The sequence below is a fragment of the Enoplosus armatus genome, chromosome 8, assembly GCF_043641665.1.
Source record: "Enoplosus armatus isolate fEnoArm2 chromosome 8, fEnoArm2.hap1, whole genome shotgun sequence".
In the NCBI taxonomy this organism is placed as follows: domain Eukaryota; kingdom Metazoa; phylum Chordata; class Actinopteri; order Centrarchiformes; family Enoplosidae; genus Enoplosus; species Enoplosus armatus.
In genome coordinates this window covers 11068063-11089054 of record NC_092187.1, presented here as the reverse complement: position 1 = coordinate 11089054, position 20992 = coordinate 11068063, and the positions used below count along the sequence as shown (strand labels likewise).

Sequence of the window (20992 nt, the reverse complement as noted above, 5' to 3'; positions counted from 1 at the left end):
CACGTGAGGTTTAAATTAAATGATCAGCTGCATTCACGAGACACAGGCAGCTGAAGACGCGCGGAGGATAGATTTGTTTCGTTTTTAGCCCGTTGCGTTACACAGCCACAAAGCTGGGCAAGCTTGCTAACAGGAAGAAATCATTGCTGTCATATAGACACCGACGACGGCTGGTGGTGAGTAGCCGACTGGTTTAAATGCTTAGTTAGTTAGTGTTAGCTAATCTGGTTAGCCCGTAGACAATAAACTGTGACTTAAACAGCCGTGACTTTTATTTAATTTTAATTGAAGAATGACACATGTATAGTTCCCACCAAACGAATACCGGGACACTGAGATTATGAGTTGTTCACTGTTTGTTTGATTTTTATGTCCGGGCTAACCGAGACGAAGGATGGTTCAGGTTCTGACCAATCAAGGCGCTTCTAAGTACAAACCCCCGCCTCTCGAGCTCGCTGAGATGCATTTATCGAACGCACTTCCGGACTCTGACCAGACAAAAGGGGGCGCTTAAGGTCGTGTGTGTCCCGTTAAATAATACAACAGACATCTATTGTAAACATTTGACATCTGCGCTGAAGAAATAGCTTTTCATGTGTGCCTCTTTCGTCCTACGGCATCACATCTCAACAGCATGAGAGGCGTTTCTGCTTTCACCTCCGGGACTTCCAGCTCCACCTTAACAAACCCATGTCAGCTTTCATGCAGTTTTTTTGCATTGACGTCAACCGCATACAGCACAAAACAGAGGCTTTCTTCATATGTCGTATGCTTGAGTCAGAATATGGACAGATAGCCAGACACTGGTACCAATTTTAAACCAGTCGAACTGCGACAGCTGCTGATTTATCTCCCATCACACCGAGGAAGACACCGTGTGCAAGGATAACCGCAACACAGCCACCGGTAAAGACATGACACATTCATTCGTTCTATTGCTGCTGCAGCTGATAGCTGCTGTTATCCTAAATAGATGGAGTGGGGGTTGGGGGGTTTCTTCACATCCCCAAGTAGGTTGAAATATAACTAGAAAGATCCTTCTGTCCAAAAGAGATTACAGTGGAAACATTTGTGTGTCCAACAAGATTGTGCATGTTTGTCAAGGAGCCACAGAGCCTTTGTGTGGATGCCAGCCAAGGTTGTGAGCCAGAGAGATGAGAGAAGATTTTAAGAGACAAGCCTGGGATGAACAGGACAAGTGCTTTACTCTGTTAGTTTTAACTGTGGCAAATTGTGTTTTCACTTCTGCCACAAACTCCCACATATCCATATCTCAGTTTGCAGCATTGTCTCTTGTTATTCCCTTGGGCATGCATCAGAGCAGATTGTTCCCTCTTAGAGGAACATGGTTGGTGTGTTTTTGTGGGCTATTGTGTTTTGGAAAATGGGAATCGCCGGGCAGCTGTGGTGACATTTGAGATGGTCCTCAGTGGGATAGTGCAGAGTATTTAGTTGAAAGAGTGTCTCTGAACAGATGACAACATAATTATGATGCATTGATATTCAGTGACATTGACCGGAGAGACATGTAAAACTCAACTTTATCAGAATCGATGCAGCCTTGAGGGTTGCATTCCTTGGACTTCAAACCAATCAATATTCTTACCTGATGAGGCTGTGGTGGTTTGTGTTATTGTTACATATACCTCTGTTTATATTTACAAATGAGTAATGAATTTAGAAAGACAAATTGTAAACATTGTGGAAGTTCAGTTAGCTTCTGCTCATATTCCCATTTCTCTACCCTTGTAAGGTACCACGGCATCCAATTCAGTATATTTGAGTGAAAATGTGTTCCTCCTGAAGTCTGTTTTAGGCATGTAATATTTCTAATGTAGTTCTAGTCCGCTTTACCTCATCCAGTAGTTTTCCATAGTGCATCCTAAATATTCGCCAGACAACAACTTCTAAGATGCCGCGTGATGATGGTTATGCAACACTCTGAAGTGTGTTCTTCATCCGAGAGAGAGCAGGGCGGATGAGAGTACAAAGGAAAAGGCTAACTCAGGCTACATCCTTCTCTCCTCCCACCCTACCTACCCGAGGCTGCAGCTGGGGGGGGGGGGGGGGGGGGGGGATGTTCCCAGCTAATTCTGGTGCAATTAAACTTGCCAGTCAGGAGTCATTGCAATTAGATAAACCAAGACAGTCCAATAGGAGAAAAGCCTGCATTGATTTATATGAAATAATGTCCATCTTCTCTCTATTGTCATAATGCGATTTAATCAGTCTTGACACTAAATGTCAAATAACCAGGCCAGTCGACCTACTACACTTTGTAATTGTACTGAGATTTCTGTCATGCTGGTAGGCTTCCTGTCATAGCTGTCAGGATGGGTACTATAACAGTAACAATACAATGAACATACAATACAAACAATGATTGCTCGGGACAACTGTCATAACGCCTGCATCCTTACAAATAAACTAAGCCCCTTGCAGGTGGAAATGTTTTTCTGATGAGACATTGGTATTAATGGACAATGGTTTTCTGCATGTTTCAGTTGCCCAGAGTGCGGCCCAGGCAAGAGCCCGCCACCGCCACATCAGGCACCATGATGGAGGGGGGCATGCAGCTGCTCAACCGTGATGGCCACAGCATCTCCCACAACTCAAAGCGTCACTACCACGACTCTTTCGTGTCCATGAACAGGATGCGACAGCGAAGCTTGCTGTGTGATATTGTGCTCCATGTCTCAAACAAAGAAATCAAGGCGCACAAAGTGGTGCTGGCATCCTGCAGTCCCTACTTCCACGCTATGTTCACTAGTAAGTTCACTCCACGTGGTCCAACATGTCTGATTTTATTCCTATACACGCTGCCTATTTTCACTTTGCTTTGTGTTTTTTGTCCCTGAAATCTATAAAGACCAGCGTGTTGCATGCCCCAGACACTTTAAGCTCTGACATCAGACTGCGCATCATTTTGCTCTGTTGCTCAGAGTTTGTTGACATAACAACTCGTGTGTGCAGTGAACGCCACCTCATCCTTTCAGCGTCATCGCTTCCTTCCCCCCTCTTCCTGTCTGGGGCACAGGTGGTCAGATGAGGTCTGTGAGTCTCAGATTTCCTCCCGACACGAGACCTTTTGTGAGGGTACAATGTGTCTCCAGACAGTCAGTTGTCTGGCTTTGAGACTCAGCTGCTAGGCTTCCTCTCATCTGACCCAGTCTCTAATTAGCCCATGTTAACAGGATCTGCTGATCTTTCATGATCATCCAAAAAAGCAAAATCACAGCTTCCCTGCAGATATTGTGTTTGCGATTTATTCTAACTAATAGGAGATGAAACATTTGACTGTTGATGTAGAACCTCCTCACACAGAGGAACCCGCACGTTGGGCAAGAGTGTATAGATTGAGGAATTTTAAAAACCTCCACACACAACAACTGATAAAATGGACAGCAACCAATGAGCTATGCTGACATTTGGCAGCGGCCTTGTATACATTAGCCATGTGTCAGCATGATTGAACAGGGAGGCGAATACATCCGCCAGAGTTTTACTACATTATATTTTGTTGGAAAAATATAACTGCTCACGTTCTGTGCGGTCATGCAGATGAGATGTCGGAGAGTCGGCAGACCCACGTGACCCTACATGACATCGACCCTCAGGCTTTGGAGCAGCTGGTCCAGTACGCTTATACAGCAGAGATTGTGGTCGGGGAAGGCAATGTCCAGGTAGGGTAGAAAATTTCACATGTATAGGCAAGATGGTAAAATTTTGACTTTTTTAATTTGATCCCCATTCATCACATTTCATTGAGCATGAGTCGATACAACAGACTCACAGTGTATTTCCACCTGGAATTGCACTCTTCTTAGACGTTGCTCCCAGCAGCCAGCCTGCTGCAGCTCAACGGGGTGCGGGACGCCTGCTGTAAGTTCCTCCTCAGCCAGCTGGACCCCTCCAACTGCCTGGGTATCCGAGGCTTCGCTGACACGCACTCCTGCAGCGACCTGCTCAAGTCGGCACACAAGTATGTCCTGCAGCACTTTGTGGAGGTGTCCAAGACAGAGGAGTTCATGCTGCTGCCACTGAAGCAGGTAGGGATGATGCCTTTTCCGCCTCCCACTGTGTCTCCAGCCAACTGGTGCTTTTAAAGACAGCTGTTTTAATGGTGGCATATTCATGGTGGGAAACAAACAGTTGTTGGTAAATCTGTCTACTGGAAATTACTTGCCCTGTTTGAGGGTCAAACTGGTAATTTGCTACCATGAGATTTAGCAGCGCTGTGACAAATGATGGGAGTCACATTGCTTTACATTGTAATTCATTATGAATTCATGACAGAAGCTGATTGACTTTAGCTTTAACAGCTTGCTGCTTACTACACATCAGTGGCTCAACTTGAGTAATTCATCTAGTTGCTTAGAAATATGTCAAAGAAAACACAAAGATGAACATACACTAAGAAGCACTTAATTTAGTTCCTGCACATTGTTTATCACCATTTCCTCACTAATATGAGCAAAGATGCCTGTATCCAAACCAATCGTGTGTTTTTAACATTCATTACAAGGACCTGTCCTCTTCCTCAGTTATCTGCATCACTGTCTCTTGTGGTTTTATCATCCCACTGTGTTGCCACGGACTGCTTTATCTGGCACGTCAACTTAGCCAAACTATCACTTATTCATCAGCTGGGCACAGCGGTGGCAACGCTGTGTTTCCTCTCCTGGAAGTGATAATTGAGCAAAGCCAGTGACATTTTCACAGCTGCTGTGGTGTTTATATAGCTTAAACAGCATTCATTCAGGGTTCATTTTACTGTTACCATATTCAGCCAAGGTTTTGGGGGAATTTAAGTTAGATTTAGGCTCTCTAATTCAGTTTTAGCCATCAAGTGGTGCAGTGGTGGCCACTAGGTTGCAAATTTAATTCCCAGTGTGATGTGTGTATTAAATTATGTATTATCAGGCACGTGTTACATTTCTAAGCTCTGTTTACTTACATTAAGAACATGTTCTTGTGTATTTACTTTCAGTTTACAGAGCGTCTGGAAAAGCGTTGTAAGAGAGCAAGTCAACGTCTGAGTCATCATTTAACCCTTTCAGTGCCAAGTGCATCTATTTAGCTATCTGTCACTTTGGGTAGAGCTTTACGCACGCAGGGGAGAGAATACCCTGACCAGTGGGATAAACTGCTGAAGTGCCCTTGAGCAAGGCACATGGCACCAATTGCTCATTGACCACGGATCAGACTGTGGTTGTACTGGCAGCCTTTTAGGTGTGTGTGTGTGTGTGTGTGTGAGGGCATTGTTCTCAAAGAGACTACCTTTTGTTGAATAAAGGTTAACGAAACAATGTAGGCACAGTCTTTGATCCAAATTTAAACAAAAGGGAGCCCCTCCCTTTTGATTTGTAGTAGTTGATAAGTTGATTTTAAGTCTGATGTTAAGGGAGTCATCTTTGTTATTACAGGCCTAACATTTAAAGCATGAGCATCAAAACACCATTGTGCCCATTTTATACCTATACCTATAACTCTTCAGTTATGTGAATATTCCTCAATGGTTAAACATTACTGAAATCCCCTGTAAAAAGGATGTTAAAATGCACAAACAAAATAGTTTCGTGATGTTTTAACTTGTCTCATTTTTAATCTTTTGTTGTTTCTTATGTTTTTGCTTGAAACTCTCACAATATCAGATTACATGATACGTTCCTCCAGTCAGGTGTAGGAGGGGCTCATGTTGGTGTCTCAATAAATGAGAGAACAGCCAACAGCCGTCATCTCTTACATGAAATGGCATCTGTTTCACCGATATGCCCGTTGAGCCTTGCCAGGTGACAATGAATTAGAGTGGTGGTGAAAAGAAGTAACAACCAGCTGCCAGCATCACTTTCCCATTATCTTCTCGCCTCTCCAAGGAACAATCCCCACTGCACTAAAGAGATTGCTCTCCACGAGAGTAAAACACTAAGCTTCACTCTCCGTCTGTGGCCTTCAAAGCCCTGAGATCTGAATTTGCAATATGGAGTGTGTGGGCACAGTTCATTAACACAGTGAAAGTTAATCTGCATAAAGGCAGATTAAAACTAGACCATTTTCTTTCCTTTGTTTCTGTTCTTCTGTCTCTCTATTTCCGTTGGCTCACCGCCCCAATCTGTCTGCAGCTGCTCTGTGTCTGTCATAAATCTGCGTCTGGATTTATGTACTGGCTGCTCTAAAGGACTCTGAGCTCACAGAGCTGTGAAATATGCCCCATATTTCTTTCCATGTTCTGTGAAGGAAGTGGCAAGGCCTGGCAGGGTTGTGACCAGTCTGCTTCAGTGATGCTTCACTGATGTGGCATCACATGCATGACATTATAAAGACAACAAAGGATTAATTAAAAACGAATTACTGTGTGTGTGTGTGTGTGTGTGTGTGTGTGTGTGTGTGTGTGTGTGTGTGTGTGTGTGTGTGTGTGTGTGTGTGTGTGTGTGAGACGCAGCTGAAACCCATTTTCATTCATACATTCTTCATTCCTGCTGCCATACAAGGACAGTCTGTTTGTTTGAGTTAGTGTGATGCAGTATGTACAGAGGTAAGGGGGACTGCAGGGTGGGGCAGTGGCAGTATTTCTCTGACTGTGGATTAGTGGAGGCTGTTCCTGGGAGGCTGCTAACTGTTGCCCTGATCTGGCCAGGCAAGACAGCAGCAGCAGCTGGCAGCTCTGGCCCCACCCAGCCCTGCCAGCTTTGGGTTGATCTGGGAACAGTGCCAGCCAGCCACTCAGACTGCAGAACTCGTTGTGCCACAAACACACACACATAGTGGTAACTTAAATATATCACAGAACCACTACACACATACAGACCTTAATATAACACACAAGCATTTTTTGTCTGAATGGTTAAAATGGTGCCTGAAATGATTTTGTTTTTCTTTTATTTTGAATTGATTGACTCTATGTGATGAGTGTCATTTTGAAATGGCAAAGACAAAATAGAGCGCTGCCCGTCCTTTTCAAATATCAGTCCTGGATAAAGTACAGGCAAAGCAAGGGAGAGAGAAGAGAGGAGGAAGGAAGAGAGGCAACAATTCAGCAGACAAAGTCAGGTACAGCATGCTGTCTGCAGACAACGCAATTCATTTCCTGTGTGATGATATGTTCGGTCAGGAAGCTTTCACTGTCACTGTTCCTGTTTTTTGTTTTGTTTTTTCAAAAGCAAATGCTTCTGCAAGTGCTTTTCTGATGGTCACAGTTCAATTAAAGGCACTGCGAGCTTGAACTTGAGAAAGTTGTTCTTGCAAATGATTATATAAAATGTCTCTGCCCATCTGCTTTGTCTTCTCCATCCAGGTCCTGGATTTGATCTCCAGTGACAATCTCAACGTGCCATCTGAGGAGGAAGTGTACCGGGCTGTGTTGAGCTGGGTGAAACATGATATAGATGGACGCAGGCAACATGTACCGTGGGTAAGACTTCTCAACACACAATGTTTTTGAGTTTGATAGTACTCTGTAAAACATCTCCATCACATTTTCTCCACCCCCCTTCTCCTGACCCTAACTCACCATCCACCCTCTCCCCCTGTTAGCTGATGAAGTGCGTGCGGCTGCCACTGCTGAGGCGAGACTTTCTGATGAGCAACGTGGATACAGAGTTGCTGGTGCGCCACCACTCGGAGTGCAAGGACCTGCTGATCGAGGCTCTCAAGTACCACCTGATGCCTGAGCAGAGGGGAGTCCTCAGCAACAGCCGGACGCGCCCACGGCGCTGTGAGGGCGCCAGCCCTGTGCTCTTCGCCGTTGGTCAGTGTGCCCCTGAAGGTACCCACTAGGGTACACTTAGGCCACACATCCATTAACTTTAGCTTCAGACGTCACCCACAAAAAGTGTGCAAACATCAGCATTTTTACAGCTGGGAGATAAAAATACTGATATAATTATATGAGACTAGATGATGTCTGGGATTTTTATAATATTGTCATATAGTAACTTGAATGTTCCCCAGGTATTAATGAGTTCAGGGGTGAAGCTGGTCCTCAGCCAAAATCATTCCAAAACCCAGCAACTTGGAAAATGTCCTCTGAAATTATAACATACTTTGGCCAAAATCACTCTGTTCCTTTTATAATGTTATATATTTATATTTACATTGCTGCTTGATGTCAAAGCATTTTTTCACCATATTGTGTTTGTGTGTGTCTGCAGGTGGTGGCAGCCTGTTTGCCATCCATGGAGACTGCGAGGCGTATGACACCAGGACAGATCGCTGGCACATGGTGGCGTCCATGTCCACTCGGCGGGCACGAGTGGGCGTGGCAGCGATTGGGAACAGACTTTATGCTGTTGGAGGGTGAGTGATGAGAACCATAGTGTTTGACCTTTGACCCAAAACTAGTTAACCCACCATCTCATCTCTTACTCAAACATTACATTGTGTGATGTGGAGTAGACCTGAGTTTTATAAAGAGGAAGCTCTGGCAGGCGGATTGTGTGGATGATTTACATGTCAAATGATCCTGACTGATCATGGAAATGGCTTCACCTTGCTCCTGTTAAGGGCTTTCGTCAATGCAAAATGCCTGTTTAACTTGACTGTTTCTCTGTTGCCATTCATTGAAATGCCAGTATGTTGCATTAAATCATCAAAAAGGGGGTTCATTTATGTCCACATCTCCTCAGGTATGATGGCACCTCAGACCTCGCAACTGTGGAGTCCTACGACCCCATCACTAACTCCTGGCAACCTGAGGTTTCCATGGGAACACGGCGGAGCTGTTTGGGTGTAGCGGTCCTGCATGGCTTGCTGTACGCTGCTGGAGGTTATGACGGAGCATCCTGCCTCAATAGGTACACGCAGATTTTGGTGCTGAATGCTGAACGTCTTGATAAGCCAGATTTGCTACATTGTTGTTTCTTGTTGCAGCTTTTTTGTTTGTCTTGATACTGTTTTCTAGGTCAGGTCTTAAAGACAGTTCATTGCAGTGTCATTACGTTAAATACAAGTCTTTTTCTCCTCTTTCAGTGCAGAGCGTTATGACCCTCTGACCAGTACATGGACCTCGATTGCTGCCATGAGCACCCGTAGGAGATACGTCCGAGTAGCAACTCTGGGTAGGAACTTGCCACAAACATAATATTATGAACACTCTGTTCTACTGTATGTTTATGTCTCACTGTCTACATTTTAATGCCTGAAATCAAGAGGGAGTTGCCAACTTGGTATTTGTCTGCTAATATTTACATTCTGGGTGTTTACTCCCATTCCCCCTCCAGATGGCAGCTTGTATGCAGTGGGAGGTTACGACAGCTCCTCACATCTCGCAACAGTGGAGAAATATGACCCCCAGGTAAACTGTATGCTGTTAAATTTATCATCAAAGGAGCTTGTCTGCTGCCAGGATCCACTGAATGTGGAGACAAAATCATTAGAAAACACTACGGTACGGATTCATCTATGAACCAATGACCAATGCTCGGTCTCTTGATTTAATGAACAGGGCAACACATGGACAGCCATTGCCAACATGCTGAGTCGGCGCAGCAGTGCCGGGGTGGCCGTGCTGGATGGCATGCTGTATGTCGCTGGAGGAAATGACGGCACCAGCTGCCTGAACTCTGTGGAGCGGTTCAACCCCAAGACCAACACCTGGGAGGGCGTAGCCCCCATGAACATACGCAGGTTAGTCTGCACCCAGAACTCATATTAGTACAAACTGAATGGTTTGGAAAAGCAAGTCCAGGTCAAGTGAAAAAGAAGTATGTCTTTCAAAACAGTTATAGTATAGGGAAAGAAGTGAAATCAACTCTACCAACTGTGAACAATGTGGCGAATAACAAAATGTGTAACTGCCACAACTCACTTTAAACATGAGAGTAAAACTGCATAAATGTTTGACATAGAAGACCCCCCCCCAGAGCAAGTATAGAAGTAGCTTGCAGCCAAATGTATTCCTTCCTTGATCTCACCTTGTGTATAAGTTGAGCTGAGACCGAACAAAAACATTTTTTCTTAAGCTAGTTAAAAAAATCAGTGGGGCCCACAGCTTAGAGGGCTGCACGTATACTCATAGAATCTGGAGTACGTAACTAACGTTATATTTCTTATAGGTTTCGTCTTTGTAGGCCATCGCTAGTGGGATAGGGGCGAAGCAGGATGTGGTCTATGCCACACCCAATCCACGAGGAATCAATAACTTGTCCATATCTCGCCAATATGTACATCACAGTACATCATATACGCACAGATGGCACAGAGACAGTACAAAACCTGATATTCACCATGATGGAATGAAACTGGAAAACAACAGAAAACCTACTACTGTGAGAAGTAAAGACACTGTAACAGTCCAGCGGAGAGCAGAATAGGAGAAAAAACATCTCTCCATGCGCCAAGAGGCATGAGGGAGAGCGCACAGTTAAAGCTCCACAAATAACAATCACTCAGACAAAACACTCAATACAGAGTGAGTCAGAAAAACGAGAGACATCCCGCAGTTAGTAATAAATGAAAGAGAGCAGGGGGAGTCCATAGATAATTAGAATATGTTCTCTTTCAAATCAAACCCATTATGATATGAGTGGAAGGTTTTGTTCTTGCAACTGCATTTCTAACATTTTTGGACCCAAACGTAGCTTAACCATGTGATATTCTACTTCAGTACACTTTAAGAACAAATATTACTGCGACCACTACAGAATAAAAAAGATGAACAGATGAACATTTAATATCCAGGAATTCCCATTATAGACACCACTGACTATCCGTGTAACAATTTGTCCACAGTATTGCACATTGGCCATACACAGTCCAGCCATTTACTAGGTTTCGACTCACAACCTCTTTTACAATCTATGCAGAAGTTTTAGACCAGTTTTCTCAACTAGTCTTTTTATTTTGTTTTTGCATTTGTTTCTGTGACACAAAACAGTAGAGAGTGAGAGAGAGAGAAAAGATGTGAGAGGAGATGACATATGACAAACGACCTGGGATGGATCCAGGGAATTTAATGAAATGAGACACACCTTAGCCAAATGAGGATGACCCACTTCTACTATTCCAACTGCACAGGTTCAACTGACAGTGATGAAATGCCTCAAATGTGCTCTTTTGTTAAAAACCTGTCCAGCTTTTATCCTTCTTTTTGTGCTTCATAACAAACATCCCACCTAGGGGAGGGGGGGGGGTGAATGGAGCTTGTCAAATGGGACCCCTGCTGCGATTATTTTGCTCTGTGGAAAATCTTTACTCTTCAAGACATGGGATTTGGATGTTTTCCTTACTGCCTAAACCTTCTTATGGTATAAACATCAAATGACCTACTTTCCACAACAGGAGGATCTTTCTTATGTCTGAGGAGACGAAACTTGTCTTGCGGGTGATTATCAAAGCAGGCGCGCATGCACACACTCTCAGCATTGTATTGATACAAGATCGGCATCAGGGAGGGAAATTTAGAGATGGAGCAGTCTTGGATTTGAGGACACTTCAGCAGATTCACATGTTCCCTAGGCCCCATAGACACACACACACATACTCAGACACACACTTTCCTGTGTGCGAGTCAGCGTTCTGTACGAACAGGGAAATCGGACAACAGTTGACTGTGCAGCCCCATGAATAACCCATGTGTTAATCAGCCGGGTGGCTATGAGTGCTTTTCTAATCCAGTTGCTGAAAGGCTCCATTTACACAGTCCAAAAATTCACATTGTATTGACCACTAATCTATCACCCTTCTTGACCATTTGAGCCAATGTGAAAATATTGTAGAATTATTGTCTTGGACAAAATAGTCTCACTATATCATGATAAATGTTAGGAACTCACCTTGGTGGTTTGTTATTAGTTACTGCGATGATAATGAAGCTTCAGTTATTTTTTAAATTAAAATGTATCAGTTATTGTCCCATCTGTAAGCCACTTGCATCTCACAATCTCTTATGTCAACGCAATAATCACTAATATTCACTTAGTGGGATTTTTCTGTAAGTGAACAGTTGCCAACTTCTATTAGCACCCTGTAATACATCTAGAGTTAGCTAGATTAAACATAATGCATAGAGATTATTATTCATTCCAGATAAGAGCTACAAAAATGAATTCTAATATGGCGTATTATAAAATACGACTATATAATACATGTGGAATCAAGATATTGAATTAGATTGTTTTTCTCCTTCCAGGAGCACCCATGACCTGGTGGCTATGGATGGCTGGTTATATGCAGTGGGAGGTAATGACGGCAGCTCCAGTCTCAACTCCATCGAGAAGTACAACCCGCGCAGCAACAAATGGGTTGCGGCCTCCTGCATGTTCACGCGGCGCAGCAGTGTGGGTGTGGCTGTGCTGGAGCTGCTGAACTTCCCTCCGCCCTCATCGCCCACCCTCTCGGTTTCCTCCACCAGCCTTTGACACGGGGTCACCGCTTGGCTGACCTCAGCCTCTGCTGCTACAGCCCAGACTGGCTCTGGGAAGAGACGCAACTGCTCGGTTTGAGACAGGGACGGGGAGGAGGAGGAGGAGGAGGAGGAGGAGGAAGAAGAGGACGGGAGTGGACAGGTAAAAGGATGGAGGGGGATAGAGGAGCAAGAGGTGTGGATAATGCTCCTGGCTTGGTTAATATACAGTATCCACCAGAATTAGTGGCATTCTTTGTAAAAAATAAAGAATTTACAACATAAGTCATGAACTTTAATTTAAAATTTTAGGTGATTACATTGTGCATTAAACCATAATCTCAAAAGACATGTTCCACACATAACTATCAATTTATTCATGATTAGTTCAAGAATGCTAGACGATTCCTGACTTTTCTTTTCATTTTATGGTCAAACCAATCTGGCTGCTTTTTATAAGGTTTGCCATTAATTCTGGACTGCACTGTATCTGGCCTGGATGCCTGAAACTCCACTGTACAGCTCCACCATACAGATACCAGCTCTTTCCTCGAGCCCCACTGTTTTTCCAACCACTCCAGTGTTTGACACACTCATCGTGAAACGTGGTGGACACTTAATTCTCAGTCATGTGTGACGTAAATGTTTTTGGTTTGATGTTGTCGTCCTCTGTAAGATTTTTCTTTCGATGTCAGGATTTTTTGCAATAATGTACAAAAAAAGAGAAACTGAATGATTTTACTTTTGGAATGTAGCTTTTGACTGGTTATACCATGCATGTTTACATATTGGCATTGACTCCCAACAGGAGGATAACATGTTGTAGTGCTGCTATGCCACACTAGGTGGCAGTAACAGGCAATGTTATAAACCCTTCCCACACTGCAAGAGAGCATGGACACCAACAACACAGAAAAGTTAGGCCCTCAGAACTGTAAATGAGTTTAAATCCTTTTTTATATATAAATACAGAGACTAATTATGTTAAACTATATGTATTTATAAAAAGGTATAAATCATAATATATTCTGTTTTAAAGATGCTTAGAGAAGGAAATAGATCAGATGTATGCCTATTTCAGAGTGTTTTTTAATATATTTATTTAGGTGTGTGATGTGCATATCGTCAATGGAAATGACAAAGAGAATGTCTAAGTGTGAGAGAGGTAGCTGTTCAGTTTGTGTGCATCTGGAGTGTCTCCTGGTTAAGAGGACTGAATGTTGCATTTTGATATGCATCATTTCATTTTGCATTTCTTAATGTTTCTTCACTGCCACAAGCCTGATCTCACGTGAAACTGTACCTTATGTCCGCTACATTTGTGCAAAAGGGTTTAGTTGCTTGCAAACCCATTGACCAGTCAATGAAATGCCTCTATATTGGTCTTTAATCCTACTTCTCAATTATTTTTAAAATGACATGGAGGTGGATATAATCCTTGGACACATGGCAGTTTAAAATGACAATAAAGCAGCCAGTACTAGTTTACCTACAGTTTACCAACACTTGACACTAATGAGTAATGCTGTTGACACTTGGTGCTGTCATATTCCCTTGTTTTGTTATATTACCTCATTGTTGAAATGGAACTGTGTTGCAACAAAGTTGAACTAGAAATAAACTGTATAATTAACCACAAATATACTGGCTATAGAACGTGTGATGGGTGATTTGGAAATGTCACCACTGAACGTGCGAGTCGTTTTGACTCAGTTAATACCCGAGTTCAGTTCAGTTCAGCTCAGTTCAGTTCAGTTCAGTTGCAGCACAGTGATACAGTATCATTCCAGACTTCTGAGAAGTTGCCTTTTTTTTTTTTTTGAAGGATTTTGTTGATCCAGTTCTGTTTATCTAAAACTACCTGACTTTGTTAGACTGGAGCCAGTAGAATAGGGGCTGTGATGGCCTTATGGAGATGCTGTTATTCTATAAAGTCGTCGTGAGTCAGAAACAGACTTCAAGAGAAAGGCACACAAAACCACATAAGACGTTGGCCTCCATTCTGCTGATCAAACTGTAAATAGAAAGATAGCTTACCTTAAATCCATTTGTGCAATTTCAATGTGACTGTATCTTTTTTTTTTTGTTTGTTTGTGTTCAATGTGGTGATATTTGTTTATTTATGATATGTTTGTTATTTATGAGGAACTTTAAAATATCAAATTTTGCACTATTGCGAAATGGAGCAATACACTGTAAAAAAAAAAATGAAATAAAGATGTTTTCAGATGTGATAAGGAGTTTTAACACATGTACGCACTGGGTGGGACAACATCTAAAACATCCTGTAACTGAAATGCAGCAGGTTTTATCACTGCATCTGCAAAAGCATCTCACTCTGGATAAGAGACGTAGCTAAATGTCTAATGAAAACACATACAAACAAACAAACACACACACACACACACACTTAAGGTTGTGTTGCTAACAGTGTTTGTTGCTAGGCTCACTATACCCTACTGTTGCTTGGTTCCTTTCCAACATACTCCTCTTTCATAGTGATCTGAGCAGACAGCTGAACACTCTCACTTTACCCCTCTTGACCTCAGTCACATGGCATTCACACCTGTGGCTGCCTCCACACACATTCAAACCTATGAACTCCCACTCTCCCAAAACCACATGCAAACACAGGCCAAATATACACAAAGCAAAGCACCAACAGTTTTGATCGGGAGAAAAAAAAGCGTTACAACTGCACATAGAGCTGGTTTAACAGTATATTCTGAGGACAACATGGGAAAACACACCACATGTGTTTGGGGCTTTGGCATTAGACTGCGAAAATAAAAATATGCATCATGGTTGCAGATACTTATGAAAAGTTAAGGTGTGAAACTAAACATGATTTACATAGTGTGAGATGTTGTTCAGTGAAAAAAAAGATAAGAAAATGTGGGAGAGGAGAAAATTGGTTTGCAAACCTCAACTTTCCAGAACTCTAAAGGCACAATTTGACATTTTGGTAAATATGGACATAATTTGTTTTCTTGCTAAGAGTCAGATAAAGACGCTCTCATGTCTGAAGGATAAATACAAAGCTAGAGCCAACAGCCACTTAGCAGGAAATAACACTGGAAACAGCTAGCCTGGCTCTGCCCAAAGGTGACAAAATCCAGCCACCAGCACCTCTAAAGCTCACCAAGCAATGCTAAGCAAAGCTTTCTATTTAATGGACAGATATGAGAGTGGTATATTTCCCAAAATGTCAAACTACACTGAAACATTTTACTTTTTTCTCTCAGTTATACCAACATGGATAAGTAATGTAGAAATGACTACAAGTAATGGGAACGTACTAGCAAGGTTGAGTGATGCTCTGGATTATGTTATTTATTCGTTTTTATGAGGCAACATGGAACTGTACATCTTTAAAGCAAGCTACCCAAACTTGATGTTAAAGTGATATTCCACCCAAATAAAACACACACTACCTCTGTTGGCTTAAAATGTGGCTTTAAAAAATGTGTTTCCGTCTGTATGAAGAATGGCGTCAAATCATATTGGTTACAAATTCATCCTAATGATGAAGTTTTTACAGCAGGCAAAAACAATCACAGTGTCAAGATATCATTGAGGCATAATCCACTTCTTCACTGTCATATGCTCAGTCTGTCTCAGTCTCTTAATGTGCAAGTATCAGTGTGTGTGTGTGTATGGACTGCTGTGTTTTCATGACTCCGATTGCTGTAGCCGTGAGTCACCGCCACTGACTGAAGATGCTAATGATTTTACAACCTGTCTAGATGAATGTGCTCACTCTGGAAGATCAGCTGATCCAGAGGATGGGGGAGGGGGGGTCAGTTCCTTCTCTCTGTCCTCCCCAGCATTCCTGCCACTGGAGCCTCTCCTCTTTCCCCTGTGCACAGCCCTTATGGAGATGCTGTTACCCTCTCTGCAAGGACTGAAGTGTCAACTGGATCACCACACCTACTGTGAGAGAGGCCATACACGTTTTGACCTGCTACTGAAGATAATCTGTCAACCCCTTCAAAACTATCTATGCTCAAGCAAACACAAGAATAAGAGGTATGCCCTATAGCAGACCTACAGTGGGTGGACAAAATAATAGAAACACTTCACAGTACTATAGCCCTGCAGTCATGTAGCAACTACGGCAATTAATATTGTGTCAGTTTTGAAAGTGGTTTGACAATCCTGACAAAAGATTTTCAATGTAACTTAAGGCAACTTATAGAAGGACAAAGATGTCAGACGGTAAAACAGATAAATTATTAAATGTGAATGAAAGATAAAAAGATAAAAACTATATTTTATCAGGTTTGTGGCTCTTTAGGATAGTAACTGCCTGTTGTTGCAAACGCAGCAACATTATGACATGTGGCAAAGTACAAGTCTAAAAAATCTCTCTGACGTGCTGACCACAAGAAAACTACTGTTTGTTAGAATGACACAGTATTTACAAGTACACCCAAAACACCACAGAAGATACCTCCTACAAAACTGCCCCCAGTATATAATCATGTTGGCTTTACCAGTGGACATTAGTTGGACTTTTTTGTTTTGTTTATTTCCCAAAATGTTGTATTTTTATATATTCCTACAATATATGTATTCCTTTTAATTATGTGCAGTGAGGATTAGACTGAAATAAATCTGAGTATATAAAAAAAGATCAGCTGCAGTAGATATTTGACTTTGATACGGATCCAAGTAGTGCCCAAGGCATTATCAGCCGAAACTGCAGCAGTTTCTCACAGTAGTTTTCCTTCAGCTTTTTTTAATAGTTAAGATGTTCCAAGGAAATCAGAAACCTTGTCTTTCATGCTGTCACAACACATCCCTTGTCTTATTGCTGTTTTCCATATAAGTTAAAGTAACTGATAAAAAAAAAGTAATTGTTCAAACCAATGTACGACCTCCAATGTCCATGTATGTCTATAATTGTTACCTCTAAATAAAAGCAGACTTAAGTTTGGTTATTTCACTAGTTTACTATAATCATATAAACTTGCTGTATGTGACAAAAACAGGGATCTACTTATTTAGAAATTGAAATAGTTAATCAGACTTTGACTGATCTTGCCTTCAAAGGAGGGCCGGGGGTCCAATTAAGATTCCTTTATGGTCGTCCTGTGTGAGAACTTTGTCACGTCAGATTCTCTGCTGGACACCTGATGTTGGGGGCCTCATATCCAGACTCCGTTTTAGTGGCCTGAGGTGTGACTTTAGCACCGCTGCTCTCACCCGCTGAGTCTGGATAAACACAAGCGAGTGACTTCTCGGGGAGAGTCAAAGTTCAACCCACCACACAGGGAGGGAATGACATTATGAAAATTGAATTTAGGTTTCTTCTTCTGAACAGATGTGACACATCTAGTAAAATGAAACAGAGGTTTTAAACCAGATTAAATATAATTCACATTGGTACAATTGGTCAATGAGACATACATGAGAACAAAACTGAATAACTGAAACATACCAAATAATAAAGTCAATATTCTTTACTATTTTAAACTATGTGGGCTCATTCAGGAATTGTGAGTTGCACCATATGAAATGATGTAGGCAAAAAATGAATGGGCTGTTTGTCTTTCTAGATATAGTGTTGCTTTTGGCAAAGCACTCGGTATTTTCCCTTCCCATTGAGCAACGTGGCACAAAACTGTTATCGAAACGTAATCCAACAGGCATATTTTCTGCTATTAAGACTACAGTCTACGGCCACAACCAAATAGTAGTTCATACAATCCCATGTACATTGTCTAACCACGTCTAACAAAAGTGTTAAAAGCTGCCCCAAACAGCCTCACTTGAAAGCTGGGCCAACAAGCCTGTTGTCATTGAAAGGGGCAAGATCCGACAAACCTCTGGGTTTTGTTTCGGTGCTGTAGCGTCCTTGTGCAATAAATGGGGAAATTCTTGAGTTGCATCCAACCTGATGCTTGTATCCTTCGTGAAGGATGGATGATGCACCTTACCTGAAAACTGAAACTAAATTGACCTCACAGTAAATTTTTTTCCAGTTAACTGCCTCCCTCATATCTAAGGAGGATGGCGGCGGAGAGTTGAGTCACCATGCTGGCTGCATGTATTATCAAGTTCATCTTCCTGATTTTCCATGATGAACCAGATTAGAAACATGTTTCACGTAAATATAAATGATTACATCATTGGCTGTATTACACTGATCACAATGTAATCAGATGGATTAATCAGTAAAATAATCAGATTACTTTCAACTGATCCAAATAAAATTTTAATAAAAATACAATCAAGTGGGAGGGGCCGCTGGTTCTGAAAGTGGTTTTTCACATTCGGTATTCTCAATTCAATTTTGTCTTCTCAATTTGACTAAACAATCGAAACACAGAACTCTTCCAGATAATGTACCAATCTTAAAGGTTTATGTTATGACCGCCAGTTTTAATTATTTCAACTTTCTCAGAAATCATGTATTGACCGTCATTTTGGCATGGCAGACGCGTCTAAACACTACAATGCCAATGAGCCTCGACTGCAAAATGTATAGAAAAAGATTTACATTTTGTTTATCAAACATATTGACAGTAAATAAAATTGCAATTTTCTTTTAGAGAAGATAAAATCCAAAACAAATCAAATATTTCACCAAAATACAATTAATATTTTCCCTAATAATTGTAAGTATCTCTTACTTCTCTACCCTACTATACATGGCTTAAGGGTAAAGGTCATTACATATTTGCTGTTGTTGAGGGAATGTGGCTTAGCAACTGCTACCTGCAAGTTCTTATATGAAAATGTGAAGCAACAGTAAAACTAAAAAAGTTGTTGGTATTCTTGTTAATGGGTTGACAAACTGTTAAAACTGAGTGTCCACATTATCAATGTGGCCTGTTTTTAACAATGGCTACCGTGGCTACATATGTATATGACCTCAGGCTGCATTCACTCAAGGGAGGATAATGTACCAATGATGATAGAAACATTAGTTGTCCTCCTTAGATTATTAAAATGAGCCAAGTTGTGATAAATTAGGATAAATTTAGTCACAATGTGTTTGACATGTTGCATACTAAAGTAATGCTGCAACAATCCCCACTCAGTGCCAATCATGTGAGTGGCTGACAATAACTCAGTGAAATGGAGGCAAGATAAAACACAGGTACTCTATTTATCTGTCTTAGTCTTTACTTGAGTTACTGATGAGAAAAAAGACATTTTCTTTGTTCACCTTTTTATCTTGTCAGGCACTTACCAAGGTGTCTTATGTTCAGTCACACTACATGCAGTTCAATCAGTATTCTTCATTGATTAAATTATTTGTCATCAGCTCTGTGGCCCATCAAACAGGGCTTTAGAGAACAATAACGCAGTATCTGAAAGGCTGGAAAGTGACGACGACTCTACAGTTGGTTTGAACAAGCTGATGACTGTTGCTGCCTCAGGTGCATCCGTTTGGACAATCCGGCTGAACAGGTTGGCATTACCTGACAGCGAGCAGCACACGTTTTACTTTTACGACTACAGCAGATCACTACAGACAATGACCTAATGAACAAACACAAGATGATCACGAGTGTTTGACTCCACCGTCTGATTGATAAGACCACTTGTCACTGTCCATTTAAGGAGACCAACCCTGGAAAATCATGACTCATGAGTGTTGCAACCTAAAAAGTCAAAAAGGCTAATTCTATTCTGTTGGAGGAGGAAGTAACTTCTTACGATGTTGGCTGTATTATCAAAACGAATGCCATATTCCAATATACTGTACATCCCTTGGTGAGAAAATGTAAATACAGAAGAAGAAAAGCTTCATCATGATGAATTTTCACTTTTTAGGTGGTGGATATCTCATTAGGGAACACACTCCTTACATGCAAATACGTTTACATACACCTGTTGCTTTATGAAAATTTGAAGCCTTTGAATACACAAGCGTCCTGTTTAAACTATCCTTCCCTCCCAACCCACTGACAGATTACCACCCTAAAAGTGAAGTCCTTTAGTAAAGGGCTAAAGGTAAATATTCTATAAAGTAAAGACAGAAAATCTCATAGTCACACAGTTTGAAAACAATGGGATACCTGATACATTCACCTCCTCAGTTTATATATCACGGTGAAGTTTTGTCTATTTTTAACATCTACATTGTGTTTTCTTTTCAAATTAGTGGAACAAAAACAACAAGGGAGCCAATCATAATACAACACTTCCCAGATACTTAAGTTTCAAAATGACACTGATGTGTTTAAAGTATGTGGGCCAATAATAAACAGGCTAGTCTGCAGTCATTTTTTCGTGTCTGGGCATGCCTGTGGAAGCTCCCATATTCCCCTTTGATTGACACACACCATCCACTGTGTTTAGTGGTCACTCATTGCAGTGGTGACCCAACAATGAGCTCCATTTGGCTTCTGGAAGGTGTGAAATGGCACACTTCTCCCTGAACCCCCCTCCTGTCTTTGTTGTTGAGATTGATTTAACAGACAGAGGCAGCTCACAGAAGGTGTGAGTCCTACTGGTTATTCACCACACACACACACACACACACACACACACACACACACACACACACACACACACACCAACAGCCTGTGACACAGCTCCAAACTCCACCCCTTTTACGCAGACACACTCTCTCACAGGTCTGACTATACAGCCCTCACCCTGCCCACTTCTCGCTCAGTACAAGTCTAACTTCAG

General features: G+C 41.8%; 1 protein-coding gene across 1 annotated transcript; it reads left to right on the top strand.

The window, feature by feature from the left end:
* Positions 1-19: 19 nt before the first annotated feature.
* Positions 20-12356, top strand: klhl17 (kelch-like family member 17). The gene is given in 13 exon segments (XM_070909857.1): positions 20-73; positions 75-176; positions 2505-2769; positions 3562-3683; positions 3828-4049; positions 7295-7411; positions 7534-7747; positions 8151-8295; positions 8625-8792; positions 8968-9056; positions 9219-9292; positions 9443-9624; positions 12128-12356. Coding segments are annotated over 13 exon segments (1983 nt in total).
* Positions 12357-20992: the final 8636 nt, after the last annotated feature.